A 20,966-nucleotide genomic window follows, 5' to 3' on the forward strand; every position below is an offset into this window, starting at 1 on the left:
GTGCGTTCACGCATCCCTGGTGCAAGGCTGTCGCGCACGAAGCCCCGAGACACGAGCTTAATTAAAGCCGCCGCAATTTAACAACGCGGCAGCCGTGCGCCCGCAAAAGGGTGAAACCCACTGGGATGCAACGTGCAAAGCGGGCAGTGCGCCTCAGAAAAAGAAAGGGGAAGTCTGTTCCACGATCTTAAAAGGCAGGCGTGAGGAACGGGCACTCGAGAGAGAGACGAAAAGGACGGCACAAACCACAATCGCCTCGACTGTTTTCCCCACTGGGCTCGATACTGTCGCACTTTCGCTCCGCGGCAGACGAAGCAACGCCGTGGCACTTCAGTAAAAATAAACAAATGCTAGGATAATAAAGCCTCCGGGAACTTAAGGCGATCGGTGCGGGAAAGGACCTTCTCCTCTGCGGCGCCTAAGGACGTTGCCGGGGGGGGGGGGAGGGGGGGGGGGGGGGGTCGCGGCGTCCTCGCAAACGAATGACGCTGTATACCATCTCAGAAGAGTAAAAAAGAAATTAACCAATTATTTGGGCAAGTCAACGACGAGCTCGGCGCGCACCCTTCAGTGAGCACAGGCCCGCACCAGCGGGCAACGAACGCGAAGAACGTTCCTCGCGTAGCCCTCCGCAAATCGCGGAAAGCGAGACATCTCGCGACTCCCTTTTCCGGCGCGGTGGTTCGCTTCTCCCGCGTTCACGCGCTCCTGCGCGCGGGGACGATCATCCGGGGTCACACTTTCACGCTCACCGCCCTGCAGCGCGCCGAGAACTCCCCCGACACGCTGTCGCCAAGACGTGCCTTAATTCAAAAGCGACCGAAAGGGGACCTCTGGGTGCAGAGCAGCGCATCCAATTCCTCCACGCTATTCAACCATACATAATTGTGGAAGTGCATAGCCCCATCGAGGCCTTGTGTTTAAGCGACAGTAGAAGAAATGTAACTGAATTTAATTACGGTGTAACGCAGGGCGCGACACAATATGAAGAACAGAGCAGGAATTATTTGGTCGTGTATTAGAATAAGCATATATTTTCGGATAAATACAGAAAAAGGACCCTCTTTCCTGTCCTGCTATTGCTTCATATTATTTCGCGTCCTAATACATCACAATGAGCATGAACCAGCTAGCCCAGCAACAAGTAGTGATACGTAACTGAAACAGTGGTGCGTCTTCGCTTAAGACAACTTTGTACAAAACGCTTGGCCACCCTAAATTAGAGGACACGCTTGCGAGATCTGGGACCTTTCTCGACTATCCTCACCCAGGCTCTTGAATGTGTCCAGAATCGAGCCGTTCGTTTCATCTTATCAAAGTGATGTTGTCAATCTTGTGTTACTTCAATAAAAGGAACCTTAAATCTACCAGAACTCTCTCTACGCCGCACATCTTCCCGCCTCGCTCTTTTTAATAAGTTTTATCATTACAATCCTATCTTAAACTCACCTTTTTTTTTAACTCTTATAGCTACATACCGCTAAGATGGCCACCATTACAATGCACGTCTGCGAACTTGTCACATCAACTTGTATCATTACTCTTTTGTGTGAATAACCAGTCCAGATTAGAACCACCTTCTCGCCTCAATGGCTACCGTTACTGGCCCAGAAAGACTCGAAATCGCCTTACATGATGCCTTGTGGCATTTTTTAGTGTTCTACTGCATATTTAACGTACATCGTTGCCGAGTTTCTGTAGTGCCTTCGGGCCCTGAAAGTATGTTTAATAAATAAATAATAACTAAATAAATCTGAGTGGACGGCTGGGAGATTGGTAGCGCAATGGAGCAGCAAACACGGCATTTTTTTATTATTTTAGACAATTCAGCCTACAATATAGAAATTTGTTAAAGCGGAGCTACCTTCGCCTACTGTCCCAAGTTTCGCGTCTTCCACGCCTCGCCATGTAGGACAAAGCAAACCATATTCTTGGGCAACTGGTTGTGCGCCACAAGATGCTCCGGCTTATAAAGCCTATACAGGCGGCGTGCCACTCCATGGCTACGCCAGCGGGTTACGCATTGCATACGATCAAAAATAAACGCAACAGCATGCATCGCGTATGGTTGTACAGCAGTTAATTAACGGTTTCCCTAAAGCTTCGCTTCACATTGATTCCAAAATGCGCGTTGCACCTGCATATTTTTCCTAAAATCTTTATATACCAGGGAGGTTCAAATCACGAACTTGGTGATGTGTGGATACCACACTCTTTCAGAAGAGATGCCCACATAGTGCTCGTCCTCATTGGATTTCGTGAGCGAGAACGCCCAAAGTGCCGCCGCAGAGTTCACTGCCTCCGGTGGAAAATTTCGACGAATTCCTTTTGCGAACATTTTACCTGACATTCAGCTTTCGTGACGAAATGTATAGCTGGCGGTGAGGTAATTTGACACACGCCCGCCGTGGTATTAGCAACTGCAGGCGACCGTGTTGAAAGAGCAGTCGCCTCCTGTAAACATCGGCACAGGTCAAGTAACAAGGCCTGGCGCTATCGAAATCGATAGCAGCTCCAACCGTTCGCGTCGAAGCCTGCGTGGGACGATCCGCGGCTGCTTCTACCAGAGCAGGTGTATCGGTTGAGCGCACTCCTGCCACAGGTGGGCACCGATTCGCTGAAAGCGTTTTCAAGCTCACAAAGTACGGCTTTGCTGTCGCAGGCCACGAAAATAAAACAAAAGTAACACAGCGCGTGTTTCGATAGCCGAAGCGTAAAAAAAATTGCGCAAGCAACAACCCTCACTTGTGAACACTTCGAAACGGTGCAGCAGAGCGCGGTGTTCATTTTGTTTGGACTTTGTTAACATTGGCCTGGAGCGCAAGCCGCCGCAGCTACTGTATGCATCGGCAGGTCACCGTAACATCAGTGGCTACCGCTTCACTAAACGGACGTGCGCTTGGAACGGAATCTGGGAGGCAAACGTCCACAAATGCGGAAACTTCTCGGCAATGCGTGAAGAAGGCATGCAGGGGGACAACGAGGAGCGAGTTAATCTGGTCGTGCGCGCGCATTCCTCGAATACGGCACAGCCGACATCGCCACGGTTATTGCTGCCCCCCCACCCCCCCCCCCCCCCCCCCGCCGTCCGACCGCGACGCCGCGGCGACTTCGGAGGAAGCCGTTAGCGCCGGGCGGTCAAGCGCGGAGACCCGATGACGCCAGCCGTAAAGCGAACGAGCACGCCGCTGCCAACGGCCGCAATCCCTCGTATAGGTCGGCACTTGGCAAACAAGTCTCTTTTTTCTCTTAATCGAACGTGTTTGATTTCTCGCGGCGACGCCTGCATTAAACACGTAAGAACGTTAACTTCACGATCCAACCCCTGGCTCCAAGTAATAAGCAAAGAAAGAAAGAAGGTGGCACCGAACGCCGATAAGTTTAGTGCGAAAAGTGAGCACGCCCCTTCATTGAAATGCGCGTGCGTTTTCCTGCATTAATTGCGAGACTTATTTGCGTCGAGGTCACGGCTGGTATCTTTCTATGCCCGTGTGCATATACGGCGAAGTGCTGGACGCACCTCACCTCGCATCCCCACAATAGCGGTGACCCGGACGTGATTCAAACACGCAACCTTCCGAGCCTTCGATCGTGGTGCCGCGGTTCGCCACAGAGCACACAATAATGATATTTACTTCTGCATATATACTACACATTTTTTTATGTATTTTTCCTGCCTTCAGTCGAAGGTACTGACGGATGAATTTTAACTATGTCTTCCTGGCTTTCGTTATATTTATTTTCTTTATTTCACGCTCACACCTATATATTTATAGCAACGTTGAGGCGACGTGAGAAGGCCTGTTCACAATGTCCTGGTGGCAGCGTGTCTGATGGCGCTGCCAGCGCCATCAGGCAGTGCGCAAATTTACTATCGTACTCAAGACACCTGAACTATTACGAAGCAAAGCGGCAGACACCGTCACTCGGCGCTCCCTGGTGAGTTCCCCTCAAGCACTTGCCCAGTTCTTTTTTTCTTCTTTTCTTTTTGACCAAGCTTCATGTGGCTCCCCTGACGTTATCTGGAGCTAGGCAAATCTTACGCAACAAGTGCAACCGGTGTGGGAGCATGCATGGCATGCAACAGAAAAAGCTCCAGTCCACACGCGCTTTTAGCCATGTAACGAGATGGTTTGAGTTACTTTTGTCAAAACCAAAGCTTCACAAAAAGGCATGCGTATCGCTAATGGTCTACCTAAGTTTTCGCAATGAGCTAAATAACGCATTCGCTAACGAGCAAGCATCATTAAATTCTGTCCACACGTCATAAACGCGCCGAAAAGTTTACGCGACTAGTCGCCAAAACAATCAAAATGAAGCAACAGTTCTACCATCAATCCTAACTACAGGTTTCAAAGCACTCGTCATTTATATGATGTACAAACAAGCTCGAATTTGTATCACCGAAGTGTTATTAAACTTGCCTCATCATGTCAACGCGAAAATCCGGGATGCAAACGAGCCGCGACTACTTTGTATTGTGAACAAATGGTCTAAAACAGCAATGAGTGTAATGACAAATAAAGAGCTAAAGTAATAACAACAATTGCGGCAGAGACGAGCAGTGCGTGATTCCACCATAATTCATCCTTTATTTCACAACCAGAGACTCGTCATCCACGTAGAGACAATGACCGCATGAGCGCTTACATCCGGACGACACAATCAAACATACAGAGGCCTCGTTGTGGTCGACAAGCGCACGCTGTGTGCGTGGCGTGTCGTTGACCTTGCCCAGCTGATGTGGGGGATGCGAATAAACCGACCTCGGAGACAAGTAAAACGAATAAGACCAAGTAGACGCTCGCCCGCGCAGGAGGCAAACTGCGTCGACACAGAAGACCTCAGTGGACGGCCTTTGTTATAGCGTCTGACCATTCGCGGCCTTTCTTTTGCCAGCAGCGTGTTCCTTGATGTTGATTCCTTGATAAGTGAAGGCGCTCGCTTAGGATATTTCTTTTCGCCGCTTCCTGATCCTCTGCTTATTTTGCTGGCAAATATATCGAGGGAGACAGCGTCTATAGTGACCAAGTCAAACGCCGAGAATACGCAAAGCAGTTGCCATCCTCTATAATGTCAGACAGTGGCTTAGAAAGACAGAAAGCTGCAGTTATCGGACATTCATGTGTTTTTTGCGACACTTCTACACCTTCTTATAGTTCATGATGTAGTCTTCTAGTACGCCTGCCGTTTCGTACGATGTCATACAACCGCCGCTACAAGACAAACGTTATAGAGCCTGTAACAGTCAGAGCACTAACGGAGGAACGGTTGCACAAAGCTCCGTGCGTTTATTAAAAAAAAATAGTCCCACTGCCTAAACTAATCTCTGCAGAACAGCACCAATAAACATGACTAAATTAAATACGGAACCACAGCAGCCAAAACGGAGCTTTCGCTCCAGCTGAAGAACGTGGGCCGACAAATGAACTTCCTATAGATTTTCGTATATATGTATACAGGTTTAACACGCAAGACCACAGAGACAGGCAGGAAGCACTCAGGAGAAGCGCTCATTCTGTCCTTCCCGTGCATCTCTGTAGTCTAGCGCTACAATCCTACGAAAACGTTCCACCAACGAGGACCTATACGACGGTTTCTACGTCGGCTGCACCGCGCGGAAACCTCGGGAAAATGGGAGGCGTCTGCCACGTCAGAAAAGATGAATAGTGCAACATGCATACAGAGAAATCCACACGTTGGATGGCACATACGAGGCTGGAAAAAATGCATAGATAAAGATTCGAAGGGTTGATGCTGCGCTGTGAAACAGCAGAAGGTCCCATCGAAGCCGCCAGTGAGCACTACAGCGTGGGAGGAATAATGGCAGCGCCAGTGAGATGCGTGCACATTGATCGGTCGAGGCGGCGCTGCTTCGCGCACGTGTGTCACAGAAGGTTTTGCGTACTCGTAGTGGCCCAGAACCCGTGTCGAGTTCAGTGCCAGGTCTCGACTCTCACCGGAGTGTGATGTTGACTGGGGGAAGGATGACCGGAATTCATACAAACGGCGGGTGAACGCGACAGATATGCAGAGACTGAAAGAAGGGAGAAGCGTGGAATTATCACTCGCAGAACCATGCAGGAGGGGAACCCTTCCGTGTAATTAACTTGGAAATATTTGCGTAACTCTACCGCCGAATTGGTAGGGTTGAGGTAGCAAAATAGTAAATAATTGATTGTACTGAAGGCACTTGGCAGTGGGCATGGTGCTAGTGGATGAGAAGAAGACGACGAGGTGTGCTTGCTTCCCCGTTTCGAGATAGGACCGACCTGTTTTAAGCCTACCGCTGCAACCTAGAGCTAGTGCTGCTAGGCGAACACCACCCCCGTTGCATTTGGTGGAGGTGCGGGGTTTCTCTTCAACATCCTGGAACTCCGCAGTCGGACGCTACTACCAGCTGTTACAATGGATGAACCGGGACCGTCCCAGGCTGCTGCTCCCGTGCCCCCGGCGATCGTCTGCTCTGGTGTTATCCGTCAGCGCGATCCGACTATATTTAGCGGCACAGACGACCACGACGTGGAAGACTGGCTCGCCGAATATGACCGTGTAAGCGCCTATAATAAGTGGGACTGCCCCTCCTCCGCAGCCTGCAGCTGGACCACTCACTTACGCTGACGTTGTCGCCCGGCCTTACGCTCCTCCGGCTCCTGATTCATACCGGCCCACCGGCACCTACCATGTACCGCCGCCTCCTTCGCGTCCGCTAGTCGGTCCTTACTCGGCTGCTGAAGCCCCTGTCGTCAACCCGTGGCGAACACCTGATAACCGGCCAATCTGTTATTCGTGCCATTTTCCGGGCCACGTAGCACGATTCTGCCGCCGTCGCAGCCCCCGTTTACCTGACAGTGGGGGTGCCTCAAGCTACAGGCCTGCTCGACTTCCGCGTCAGGACCACTCCAACCTTCCTCCGGACACCTCTTACAGTCGCCTCCCCTTCGATTCACGCCGGTCGCCTTCCCCACGTCGCCGATCCATTTCCCCGATGGTTCGCCGACCCAGCCCAGCCCGAGAGGAAAACTAGCAGTCGCAGTTCCAGAGGCAAGAACTGCGTTTCCGTCGAACATTTCAAGGCCTCATTCTGCGCCGGCGAACGAAATTGAACTGTCCATAGACGGCGTCACCGTACACGCACTTATCGACACCGGAGCCGCCGTTTCTATTATTAGTGAGAAGCTCTACCGCAATTTGAACAAAGTGACCATTCCCCTTACCTCTCTTTCTCTGCGTACGGCAACCTCGCATCGCATTCAGCCTTCAGCGTCGTGCACAGCCCGGGTTGTCATTCAAAGCGTTCTGCATGTTATCGAATTTGTCGTCCTGCCTCGTTCCTCGCACGACGTTATTCTTGGTTGGAATTTCCTCTCTGTGAATCAAGCTCTTATCGACTGCGCTCGTTGCGAACTTACGTTATCAGTGCCGTGTTTTGACCCTGACGACTATTCTTCTCCTAAAGTTGTTGCCGCCTCTGACATCGATATTGCACCTTTCTCCGCCGCTCTGGTTCCTCTGTTATGTAGCTCTGCTGCGAACTCATCTGTCCTGTTTACGCCGTCGACCACTTGCGCGCGCCGCCGGAACTTTCTGCTTCCGTTTGCTGTCATCACTTTTTGCGAAGGTTCTGCTGCCCTTTACGTGTGCAATCCATCCGCCTGCCCATCATCCCTACTCCGCGGCGAGTGCCTGGGTACAGCTGAAGCTTTCGATAGCATTCTCCCGGCCACCATGTTTGGTGATACGGCATCACTTCCGATTTGTGCCGTAACTCCTGCCGCCGCGACCGATGCCCCTGTAGACGTCTTCGCTCGTTCCGTCGACGCAGAACTCACACCTGCGCAGCACACCGAAATCATCAAGCTCCTCCAGCGTTTTCGTGACTCATTTGACATTGGCCAACCATCCTTGGGCCGGGCGTCCGCAGTCGTTCACCGTATCGACACCGGCCAACAAACACCACTGCGCCAGCGTCCGTATCGTGTGTCGGCCGCTGAACGCCGTGTCATCGACGAGCACGTTGACGACATGCTGGAGCGTGGCATCATCCAGCCCTCTAACAGTCCCTGGGCATCTCCGGTTGTCCTTGTTAAAAAGAAAGGCGGCTCCATTCGGTTCTGCGTTGACTATCGCCGCCTTAACCGAATAACGCGCAAAGATGTATATCCTCTGCCGCGCATCGACGATGCCTTGGACAGTCTGCAGGGAGCGGAATTCTTTTCCTCGCTGGATCTACGCTCCGGGTATTGGCAAGTGCCCATGGCAGAGGCCGATCGCCAAAAGACAGCCTTTGTAACTCCTGATGGGCTATATGAATTCACGGTCATGCCGTTCGGCCTCTGCAACGCGCCTGCCACTTTCGAGCGAATGATGGATAGCATTCTTCGAGGGCTGAAGTGGAAAACGTGCCTCTGTTATTTGGATGACATTGTGGTTTTTTCCACCGACTTTGCGACACACCTCAGCCGCCTCGAGCAAGTCCTTACGTGCCTCTCCACTGCAGGACTGCAACTAAATTTGAAGAAATGCCACTTCGGCGCTCGCACGCTTACAATTCTCGGTCATGTAGTTTCCAAAGACGGTATCCTCCCGGACCCCACGAAACTTAGCGCCGTAACCGAGTTCCCCAAACCAACCACCATGAAAGAGCTTCGCAGTTTCATCGGCTTGTGCTCATATTTCCGGCGCTTCATCCGTAACTTTGCCTCTATCATCGCCCCCTTGACGCAGCTTCTCACCGGCAGTTCTGACCTATCAGCCTGGTCCCCGGCATGCGACGACGCATTCCAAGAACTGCGACGCGTTCTCACCTCTCCTCCAGTACTGCGACACTTCGATCCATCTGCACCAACTGAGATCCATACGGACGCTAGCGGTGTCGGGCTCGGCGCTGTTCTTGCACAACGCAAGGATGGCTTCGAAGAGTACGTCGTCGCGTATGCTAGCCGCACCCTTACCAAAGCCGAGGCGAACTACTCGGTTACCGAAAAGGAATGTCTGGCCATCGTTTGGGCAATCGGAAAATTTCGACCTTATGTGTACGGGCGTCCATTTGACATCGTGACCGACCATCATGCCCTATGCTGGTTATCTTCCTTAAAAGATCCAACTGGTCGGCTCGCCCGCTGGGCATTGCGCCTACAAGAGTACGACATCCGCGTTGTTTATCGCTCCGGCCGAAAACATTCAGACGCAGACGCTCTATCCCGGTCACCCCTGCCCTCCGGTCCTGTCCACTCGTCTATTTCCACACATGGAGCCTTCGCCCTCAACATTACCGACATGCCATCAGAGCAGCGCAAGGACCCATGGATTTCTTCGCTTCTTGACTTCCTGTCTAGCCAGTCGCCAGCGCCAATTTCTCGGACGCTCCGTCGTCAAGCAGCGCACTTCATCATTCGAGATAACCTGCTGTACCGCCGCAACTACAATTCGAGCGGTCGCAAGTGGTTGCTTGTGATACCCCGACACCTGCGCCCTGACATCTGCGCCACGTTCCACGACGATCCCCAATGCGGCCACGCTGGTGTCTTAAAGACATACTCTCGCATCCAGCTTCGGTACTACTGGCGCGGTATGTACCGCTTCGTTCGCCAGTACGTCCGGTCCTGCCTCATATGCCAACGACGCAAGACGCCACCTCAACATGCCACCGGTCCCTTGCAACCTTTACCATGCCCCGCGCGCGCGTTCGACCGCGTCGGCATTGACCTATACGGTCCGCTTCCCAACACTCCAAGCGGCAACCGCTGGGTTATTGTCGCTATCGACCACCTCACGCGGTACGCCGAAACTTCAGCCCTAGCATCTGCCACAGCACAAGACGTCGCCAGTTTTCTCCTTCGAAACCTGATTTTACGCCATGGAGCACCTAGAGAATTACTGAGCGACCGCGGTCGCGTTTTTCTCTCCGACGTCATTGCAGCATTGCTAAAGGAGTGTCGCATCATTCACCGCACCACCACGGCATATCATCCTCAAACTAATGGGATGACAGAGCGTTTCAACCGCACCCTTGGCGACATGTTGGCCATGTATGCTTCATCTGACCACTCGAATTGGGATCGCCTTCTGCCTTTCGTCACCTACGCTTACAATACCGCCAAGCAAAGCACCACTGGGTTCTCCCCTTTCTTTCTCCTTTACGGACACGAACCTTCATGCACTATGGACACGATTCTGCCTTACCGACCAGATGCTTCGGAGTGCACGACTGTTTCAAGAGCGGCTGCTTACGCCGAAGAATGTCGCCAGCTCGCTCGTTCGTTGACATCCCAGGACCAGTGGCGCCAAAAGCATCGCCATGATTCATCTACTGCGGCTACGTGCTTTGCTCCTGGCTCGCTGGTATGGTTGTGGGTGCCCTCTACTCCTCCAGGCCTTTCCGCTAAGCTGCTCTCCAAGTACCACGGTCCTTATAGGGTACTGAAACAAACATCCGCGGTCAACTACCTCATCGAGCCAACGGAAGCGCCTTCCGACCAGCGTCGTCGCGGCCAGGAAATTGTGCACGTCTCCCGGCTCAAGCAGTGCCATGACCCCCCTGTGTTTTCCTGCCCTTAGGTCGCCAGGATGGCTACTCTTTCGGTGGGGAGTGATTGTACTGAAGGCACTTGGCAGTGGGCATGGTGCTAGTGGATGAGAAGAAGACGACGAGGTGTGCTTGCTTCCCCGTTTCGAGATAGGACCGACCTGTTTTAAGCCTACCGCTGCAACCTAGAGCTAGTGCTGCTAGGCGAACACCACCCCCGTTGCATAACATAGAAAAGTCCAACTCTGCCATGCAGGACTCTATAAAAGAGCAAATAATTAAGTCAGATTTTCCGGGGCCAGAAGCTGGGAACCGTACGCTACAAAAGCGAAAGACTGCTGACAACATCACCTCTGAGTACCCGCAGCTATTTCCCGCGACGTTGTACATTCTGGCAGTTACTATAGTCCCGGATAACTAACCGATAGAGCTGTGCTAGTTGGTACTGGTTTGCGGTGCACGATCGCGCTCGCTCGCTTCTCGTTCCTGTTTGCGTTGCGCGGCATCTTCCATCGACGATTGATGAATCAACTAGGCCAGCAACAATAGTTGTCGAACCCGGTGTTGCATTCTCAGCAGCGGAACGCCATATCCACGCTTATCCAGTCACTCTGGCGGCTATTTCTGTCTCTGCGTTCTATATCTTCTTTTATCTATATTCATGTTCAACTGTTTTCCTATATTCCGGCGCATTTCTTTCCATATATGTATTTCTGAATATTTATCAATTTTATTTGCTCATCGTTTCTGTATACATTCTGTACAATTTCCTTACAATTGTGAGTAATTCTTACTTTTCACGTCCCACTGTTTTCTTCGATTTCTTATTTTCTTTGCCCGAACACTCGCCCACACATCGAACCAAATGTCCTTTCGCGCGAACTACATTGCTCATCGATTCAGGCGCACTGACGCTAAGTGCTCGTCATTTTGTGTATGTGTGCGCGAGTGTTCTCATTTGCTCCATTCTTGATCATTTCATTTCTACATACATTCATTAATCAATAAACTGCAGAAAAGCCCGGCACGATAGTTGCCAGCACTTCGAACGTCATCAAATAAAATAAAATTCCTGCGGCAGCTAATCCAAGACGCGCACTCGGCGGGCCCGTCTCCTCGCGCAAGGACACTCGAGCCCGGAGTCGTGAGAGGACGACGCCCGGTGCAGCCGCCCCGATCATCCGTCTCGTCATCGCGCGCGACGAGCTCGGCCCGCGCTCGACGGCTCGCTCGGTGAACGCGTGCAGCACTGCGGGGAGCCGGGACCGACGCCGCATTCGATCGAGGCGTGCACACGACGCCTTTCGCACGAATGTATGCGCGGCTTGCTATTGGCGCCGGCGCGCTCGCAATTCTGGCGTCGAATGTGCTATCGGCACCAACAGCCGGCTGGGCGGTGATAACAGCGAGCAGTGCTGGTCGTGAGAACAAAAGTACAGTTATATTAAAGTACAAACCGTCTCAACCTTGCACTCCAGTAGAGTTCGAATGTAGCCACGTCCTGGTACAGTTGGAACAAAACGTGCACTAGATGGCAAGAACACCGTAAAATTATTGCCGAGCGCTAACTACATAACTACATTTTACATCGGTTCATACGTCCGGTCTGACTATGAAAACACTTTACAGGCGCAAATACGTTCGCGATTCCGACTCCCGAAAAAATAACACTGACAGTGGCTTCCACAGCAATAGCCTGTCTTTGATACGTGATGCGAGAATTAAAGCGCTTCTTTATTTACTTATTTTCTTTCATCTTCGACTGGCACCATTCGCTTCACCCCTTTCCTTGGGCTAACTTATATGTTTTAGGAAAGCAAATAACCTGGTCAAGTGAAGTAGTAGCAGTTAATGGTTCGCGAGGTCACTGACACTCCTTAATGTTGGGCAATCCATTGCAGTCAAGAAAGCCAGCAGTGTGATGGCAGACCAATAACGAACTTTCATTACCAGTAACGCTGCACCATTTTCCTGCGAGAACGCAGACGCCACACAGTAGCAGTATAAAAGGCGACCTCCCGCTGCTGCGAATGCATAGGCATGCACTGCCCGGGGATAAAGCTTTAGCCGGGGAACGCCGCGGTGCCCTCTGTTCGACCTCCCTGCTCAGGACGCGCACGAGAGGTTAAAGAGGTCGCCGCAGTCAACACAATTACAAGACACAGCGGGAGGCTCTGCACAGCGTGGCAACATCAAGGACCAGAGGCAGGCGAAACGGACTCTCGGCAGCAGCAGACACACTCGCTGAACCGTGATTTGTTAGCTGCATTATTCGAGAACATTTCATATTAAAATGCATGTTCCTTCAATAAATTCAGTCTAGCAGACTTCTGATACATATAACTGCAGAAGCTAGAATAGTAGAAGCACATCATGCAGCTGTGTGCAGGAAATCTATACATCACGTAACGCCGCAGGTTTACTCTTGCGCGAAGGAAATACCAGTCATGGCCTACTTTCTTCCGCCCCGTCACTGATCCAACTCACCAGCTAGACGAACAGGGTGATCTGCGCCACTACATAGTTCTAGGCAGCATTTCGAAATTGCGAGTCCCAGTTTGATAGCAGTGGTTTTTAGCACTAAGAGATAAGCGGCCGCGGAGCGCGCAGGTTGCACCAAAAATCCAGTTTCTGCACACCCTCTTCGCACCCTATAGGCCCAGCAACAGCCCTTGGCAGATGGCAGGACGTTTTAGCGCTGCCTTTTGGTTTGCATTTTATCGTCCCGTACGTAACAACACGGCGGGAAGGCGCAAAGCTACACTTGTGAAACAATATAGCAGGCAACCGAAAGGGTAGCACCGAGGTATATACGCCAGACACTCCCTGCGCGCCAGCAAGGACAAAACTCTGGCGACAGTTGCACAACTCGCAGTCCCCACGGCCTGCCGCAAACGAGGCCCGTTTCAACGTCCCCTCTCAAGGTCACGAATGCCACGTGCCAAGCAAAGCTCCGGGATGAAATGGCGCCCGAGAAGAGATCGTCCGCATTCGTTCCACGTATGGGCTGCATGCGCCCATTCACTTGGGAACACACGCGCAAGAAACGCGGCCGTCTATCCCCACTCCGTGATGAATCCGGCCGCCGAGTAGCAGCAGCGAGGCGTCTCGAGGACGAGCCACTTCCCTTTGGGAAAAGAAGAAATCCCTCCGAGATGAAAGGCTTGCACTGCGCAAGACGGCACGGAGAGCACGACACAAAGAAGACCCGCAGAGTGTTCGCTCTGACTTGTAAATGCCAGCGTCTCCCTGCAGCAAGCCGTTCGCGTGCTTCTGCAGCCGCGCGCGCGCTCCGCGAAGAACGGCGGCTCGGACTGCTGCAATTCAGGAGGAGCTTGCCGGTTCTTTCAGAAGCCGTCACACCGTGCACTCCTGTTAGAGCAGCGTGCCTCCCTTCGCCACTCCTCTACCACGGCGCTGGCGGGGCTCTCGCAAACGGTGGCTCAGTAAAAATACGGCCAAGGCACGCGCACCTCGAGAAGCGAATATAAGACAGAGAGGAAATTAACGAGTTCTCTCATCATGCCAGCTAGAATGACTTCGTGACACGAAATGCTAAAACCGTAGTCTGAGTACTACACGTGAGGTACTTGAACGCCGCCTTCTATGCCACCGACCGTCGCTTCAAGCTGACCAACAATATTTTCAGAACTCCGCTGGTGTGCTTAAAGGGAACCTCGTGTGCAGCTTAAAAGAAATAAAAAGTGCATGCCTTTGTACAGCCGCTACGTTATACCAATGAAGAACATATTTTCACCGTAGTACTCCCCTTTCTGATATATCTGAAAGCTAAGCCACGCCAAGATACTTACTATATACTGAAGTGACCGAAAATGTCAACGAGACAGTCTTAAGCTTCTACAAACGCACCCTTCTGTTTGGAACTTTTATCGCATACTGTCGATGCCGGCGTCCTTGTGTCAGAGCCCCGGGGCCCAAAAAGTAATGAAAGCCGCTGCCAAAAATATGCTAAAAACAATTGCCTAGCTTTGAGTTGCCACAGTGGGGCGGCAAGGTACACGTTAAAAGTGCCACAACACTGGGCGAGCCGTGACTCTTAACTCAGTCTATACCTTCCATCGCCGCGACATCAACACAGTTACTTTCGTGCGGTATCAAAACGACAAACGGCTGTAATCTCTCGTTTCTTATACAGTCCGATGTCATAGTACGCTGTATTTACGAACTCTGAGAATAAACAACGAAACGTCGAGTTTCGGGTAGAAGGGCGACGACGTCCACGAGTACCATGGACCCAGAACTGCACTTTAGAAACGTCCCTATATCATCGCACAGACGCTGGTACACAAAGCACACTCGAGTACAGGGCGAATAAAGTGGAGAAATACATTTGACACACGTCATATATTAGACTGTTTCGAAAAAATTCCGCAATATATACAAGTACTAAACGCTGAGATGTTCTACATAAACCTACCCCGGAAAAAAAAAAATTGTGAAGCCCCTCTAAGCATTTGCCATGTTCCATGTTTCGTTCAGAGATTGACGCGAAATACAGCGCTGTCATATTATTTACTTTCTACGTCGCCTCCTCCTACAAGCCTCTTTTCACGGTATGAGTATAGTGTGGTATGAGTGGTGTTCATGGTATGAATATGACTTCTGTTTATTTATTTTTTTTCGTTAGTGACTTTCCGAGGCGCGTTCACACTTGGAGCTTTCCTGTCGCGTGAGCAGACGTAAAAAGTTCCAATGAAGACACACTTCGCTTCCAGCAGAAGAGCTCTGAAAGTAAAGGTCAATAAAGCAAATCGTTCGAAGAAATAAGTCAACTCCCTATACGATCGTCTCCGACGTTCCGCTGATGACGCAACCTGGAGTACAGGGAAGTGCAGAAGCCTCGCTCAAGACTCACCTGTGCGATGCCCTGGGTCACGTGTTCGCTGGTAGGTCGGCTCCGGTCGTCGCTGCTGCTGCTCACGCTGCGCAAACGAAGGGAAGCAAGCCGAGCCGCCGTTAGACGCTTTCGCTGTGGCACGCTACATTAGATGGACGCTAAAGAGGCTCGATAATTGTGGGCTAACAGCAACCAGCGGGAAGCTTCCCGTTCATACCTTAAGGCCCAGCAGTTAAAACGGCGAGGCAATACAAAACTATAATAATAATAATAATAATAATAATAATAATAATAATAATAATAATAATAATAATAATAATAATAATAATAATGATAATAATAATAATAATAATAATAATAATAATAATAATAATAATAATAATAATAATAATAAATTAATAACGTCCACGTTCAAATGAATGGCTTGCAATTTCAAAACCTCTTCAGCATCCCACAGCGCACTACGCGCATGATCCGTGCGAATGCAATTTTCATTCACCCACAATAATAAATATAGGCGCAAAACACAAATAATCAATAGCACCGGACGTACTAAGCCACTGTGGCTTGTCAGACTGTACCCAGCAAAAATTAGCGGAGGCTCATAAACAACGCAATTCAACGCGACATGGAAATGGTAAAATAGAACAAATCTTCAAAGAATGTCAACATAAAAAAATGTTAAACTAACAAACCGAACCAGTCAATAAGTGCAACGCAAAATTCAAATAATAGTTCCAAATGCCATGGCAGATATTAACAAACATTTTTCTTGAAATACCGTCTTAGTGATCGTCTATAGAACTGACGAAATAGTGAATAGGCAGAGATCTCAGACACTATAGAAGGGGGGGGGGGCGCATACAAAGAGTGAAGCTAATCTGATGAAAAAATACGGTGTCGCATCTCCCTGAACACCATCGTCCGCACACGTGCACACACGTATGCGTGGTGTTTCTCATAGTTTTTCAGTAGAATTTCTCCGAACGTGATCATTCGGTCCCGCGCGTGACCGCGATGCAGAACAGAGGGCGGTTACGCTACCCCCAGCACACACAACACTGACTAAGTCTCAATCCACCACTTGGCGACTCCTTCAGACACGAACTTTTCCGAACCCCGTGCTTTAACAACCGCATGTACCCCGATGCATACTCACCACTCTGCAAAGCGTGCAAAGCCCGCGCCGACCTCAATCATATTATTTGGCAATGCCCCAAAGCCTCACCCACCAACACCTCCAGCACTAACACACGCATCATTAGTACGGCCGAGCAGTGGGAGACATTGCTGCTCAGCTTGGACCCAGAGGAGCAGCTCTGGGCCGTCCGGATGGCCGAAGACGCCGCCAGAAAGCAAGAACTGGCCGCCGTCTGAGGAAGGGGGGGATTGGGGGTTAGTCTCCCGACCCCCGCCACCCCTTAACCCCATCAAGGACACAATAAAGTTTTATCTCTCTCTCATAGTTTTTCATTTTCCTTTCCTGTGTGTAATACATTTCAGTTCGAAGTCAGCGCTCCTCCTGTCTTTCTGCAACTGTGCCCACGTTCTTTCCCGCGCCGTACATCTACGAGGGCGAATCATTCAGTTTCTGTCCCTATTTTTATTAGCCAAAATAAAGTACATACAGGTAATTGCAAATATACTTACTATTCTACGTACCTTACACTATTTTCTCACATAGTCCCCACACCGGTTCAGACATCTGTCCCATCGCAGCATTAAATTTGAGATGCCCCTGTCGTCAGTCAGCGCCGCACGCGGCCTCCCCGAACGCTCATCGTCATGCAAGACATCACGGCCTTTTGCGACCTCACAACACGCCCACCTGACACTTCTCAAGACGAGACACCTTTTCTCATACGTGGGCAGCATTTCCCTGTGGATTTCGATGGGCCTTCGTCCCCTTCTTCCACAGAAAATTAATCGCATTTCGTTGCTCGTACGTTCGTACGTGTGTAGCACAGCCGCCATCTTCAACAACTGACTGCAGCGCCGTGCAGCGGAGCTACGGGCAGTTAAGACCGGGCCGGTCCAAGAAAGGTTCACCGCTGGAAATGGATATGTTGACTGCGCATTTACAGCTGTAATTTGGCTAAAGAAATAGGGGCGACTACTTTCTGATTCGCCCTTGCACGTCAGGAGGTCACAAACACTTTTTGTGAAGCGATCAAAGCGGATAAAGCATCTGGCGGTAGAAAATTATGCTTTACGTCTTAGCTCGCGCACCAGAATATGACGGAACAAGGAAATCCCTAGACCGTAGGTATGTTGTACAACATTCTGAATAAATAAAGTATCCGACAATAGTAGCAGAGATGCATAAAGGACGGATTATAAGGAAAGCAAATTTCCATAGCTAGGCAAAACTTCGCCTACAATTTAACCCGGAACGACTGCCACACCAAGACGGGAACATCAGACTGCCACACCAGACCAAAACTCTTCCAATAACTCTAATGTTGGCAGATGGTAACGCAAGACCGAATTGATCGACAGCTCGACGAGGCCGAAGCTTTGAAGTGCGAGAGCACCAAACGGGTCATAAATTTCAAGCCGCAGACCACCTGTTTGTCTCTGCGATGTCCGGACGGTGCGTTTGCAGCAGTGATCGGTTGACCATGGGCGGGGCCCCCTTTCCCACAGCGAATGCGCCGGTGTGATCATATTGTGAGGCGGATAAAGAATCCAACAAAATCGCCACACATGCACATGTTTCCATGCACCCTGCGTCGTTGATTTGCACGTGCAACGTTGATATCTAACCTATAAATGTCCGCGAGATAGTGACTGTAACTGAAGCACACGTTGTGAAAGCATACGTTTAATCAGACAAGCAATATCACAAAAACATACGTTATGAGCCGACCCATACATTTCTGCAGCTGAAGTAGGCACCTAGTAACTACTGAAATCTATCAGCGCTGCACAGACAAAAACATTAACTTGGCTAACTCGACGACAATCTCTAGATATAATTTTCTCCAACTTCTTCCGCAACGCAATTAATGTTGGCGCAAACTCCGGATTGGAAAATCCCATACGTCCCATACCGTAATCATGTTTCTTCCTATATAAACCCATATGATTATATGGGATCATGGTACAGGGCATACAGGTTTTTTTTAATAGGAATATGCATCGAGCTGCAAGTCCTTCCTCGACGCGCAACCGCTACGTCAGCGCCTCGAAATGCCAAATCCAAAGAAAGTGAAAGAGCTCACCAGAACCGAAAAACTAAAAAGATTAACGATTTTTATTAATAACAGTTCGTGAGCTCCGCTTTCACAAATGAAAGACGGGAGCCGAAGCAACGTCACGCTGCCTATATTGACAAAAATGCACGAAGGGAAAGAAAAGAGGCCTTTCGTGTGGTATTTTTATCCTCGTGTAAGCAACTTCGCTGTCAAAACGTCAAAACCAAGTATAGGGGACGGGAGGATAAAAAAACATCGACGTCTGGCAGCTTTCAGTGAGCACGGCACGGGCGGGCGGGCGGCCAGCTTGACTTCAAACTTCACTTGACCTCCACGACCACGCACTGTATTCTACTCCTGTTTCAACCATAAAAGGGTGCGACATTTGTATGCAATGGTACAAACGGGCTGCGCTTTTCATGTATGTACCACCAGTCATACGTTTCTATTACGACAGGCGTTCATAACAGCGCAACCCAACGAGATGGCAGATATTCTACCAACAGATACAAAGCAGTCCAGTTAACTGTCGCAGCAAATAAAAGTGCCACTTCGTAAATAGTCGCTTAGAAATCGATTCCTTTTTGGGCGTTCATGCCCTCGCACTCTCGAAAACAGCGGGGTTGCCTACTCGGTGTGTAACCTGAACCACGGTTGCGTTGCCTGTGTTTAATATCATTAGTAGTAGTAGTAGTAGTAGTAGTAGTAGTAGTAGTAGTAGTAGTAGTAGTAGTAGTAGTAGTAGTAGTAGTAGTTAAAACAATTATTTACAATATAATTATAGTGCAGAGAGTGCAACTGTCTCTTTTCAGATTTCCGGATTCCTTCGAAAGGACATTAATCTTAATGGCACGCGAAATGGCGACATTCTCTCGGCTAATTAATAAAAATCCACCCATTATTTCGTCACTGTTTTAGGAAACGCGATTACGACGTTGCCGCACGGCAATAATGCGGTCATGGCCGCTGAGCACACAAGTCACTACCTAGAGAGCAGGAGCGACTCTTCCGGGCTCTACAGGTCAATACATTCCCCCACCCAACCAGGAATCACCTCATAGACCCTACAAAATTCTCTCCGCAATGTCGCTTCTGCGCAGAGCCCGGGTCCCTCAGGCACATAGTAGGAGGTTGCAGAGCGGCACCATTAAATCATCCGAACCCTTACCCCACTAACGAGCTTTGGGAGAGAGCCTTGGCCAGCTCCGACCTCGAGGATCAGCAACGGCTGATTGCGAGGGCCCAGGACGCGGCCCGAGCTCAAGGCATTCTGGACTGAGGACGCCTCTCCCTAGCTGCTTCACCTAATAAAAATGTTTATTCTCTCTCTCTCTCTTGCAAGACAGTCTGGTTCTTGTGCCCAAGCAATGAAGAATACCGACTACCGTGCATTAGCCAAGAAGCACAGTTTTAAAATCGCTGTTATTGAATAATTACCAAATTAAAGCTTATCATATATATGTATAAGTGTTCCAAGAAGTTCGCGAAAAAAAATTAAATTGTGGGGTTTTACGTGCCAAAACCACCTTCTGATTGTGAGGCACGCCGTATTGGAGGACTCCGGAAATTTCGACCACCTGAGGTTCTTTAACGTGCACCTAAATATAAGTACACGGGCGTTTTCGCATTGCGCCCCCATCGAAATGCGGCCGCCGAGACCGGGATTCGATCCCGCGACTTCGTGCTCAGCAGCCCAACACCATATATCTGAGCAACCACGGCGAATAAGGACGTCGCGAGCGGGAGGGTCAGGAGTGCGATAGTGCAATGTAAGTACGTGGCCCCATACCACGGTATAGTGGCGCGTACAGCTCTTACCGGAGCCAGCGCGTGATAAAGTGATCGCGTTTCACCTTCCATTTGCACGTGCGAAGTCCTGGCCCCCCTAGGTGCACCGAAATCGGTATCCACACCAAGTGAGAGGCGTTGAGTATTAAGTATATGCTAAGCCAAGCGGAAGAAAATCGCACTGGCGCATCAACGGTGCAGGCCGACGCTGCACTTTTTGTGCAGCGTCGGCCTGCACAAGAAGTTTGTGTGTGTTTTAGATGTGTCTCTTGAACACACAGCAACTTTGGATTATGTTTATGCAGGAATTCTTTAACATCATCGAGATTGTGGAGAAGTTGCCTAACATTCCAATATAATATTTGTGTATCCATAGTGAAAGTGCTTTGTGCTGTGTGTCTGAGAGAAAAACTAGGTTAACCCATCAGGGACTTTCCAGGCCCCGTGATGCGGAGTTTGTCCTTTTTGGCGCGGTCCTGAGAGCTACGCCGATCTTTCGGCGTCTGGGACGCCGGTGGACTTGACGATGTATCCATCACCTCCGCTGAGGCGCTGGATGGCCGGTCGCGGCGTACCCTCGCAGGTGTTTCGTGGT

The 20,966-nt window shown here is 50.3% G+C and overlaps 1 protein-coding gene across 4 annotated transcripts in view; it reads right to left on the reverse strand.

The window, feature by feature from the left end:
- LOC135910073 (pleckstrin homology-like domain family B member 1) overlaps positions 1-20,966 on the reverse strand; it is a 540,261-nt gene that overhangs the window by 344,652 nt on the left and 174,643 nt on the right. For 3 of the 4 annotated variants that reach the window (XM_065442075.2, XM_065442073.2, XM_070537776.1), the window contains exon 17: positions 15,405-15,471. In XM_065442075.2, the coding sequence (XP_065298147.1) occupies positions 15,405-15,471 (67 nt within the window). Of the gene's footprint in view, positions 1-15,142; positions 15,275-15,404; positions 15,472-20,966 lie in introns of those variants that run through there. The other variant, XM_065442076.2, reaches the window with a different exon arrangement.

This window comes from Dermacentor albipictus, chromosome 4 (genome assembly GCF_038994185.2).
Source record: "Dermacentor albipictus isolate Rhodes 1998 colony chromosome 4, USDA_Dalb.pri_finalv2, whole genome shotgun sequence".
Lineage (NCBI taxonomy): Eukaryota > Metazoa > Arthropoda > Arachnida > Ixodida > Ixodidae > Dermacentor > Dermacentor albipictus.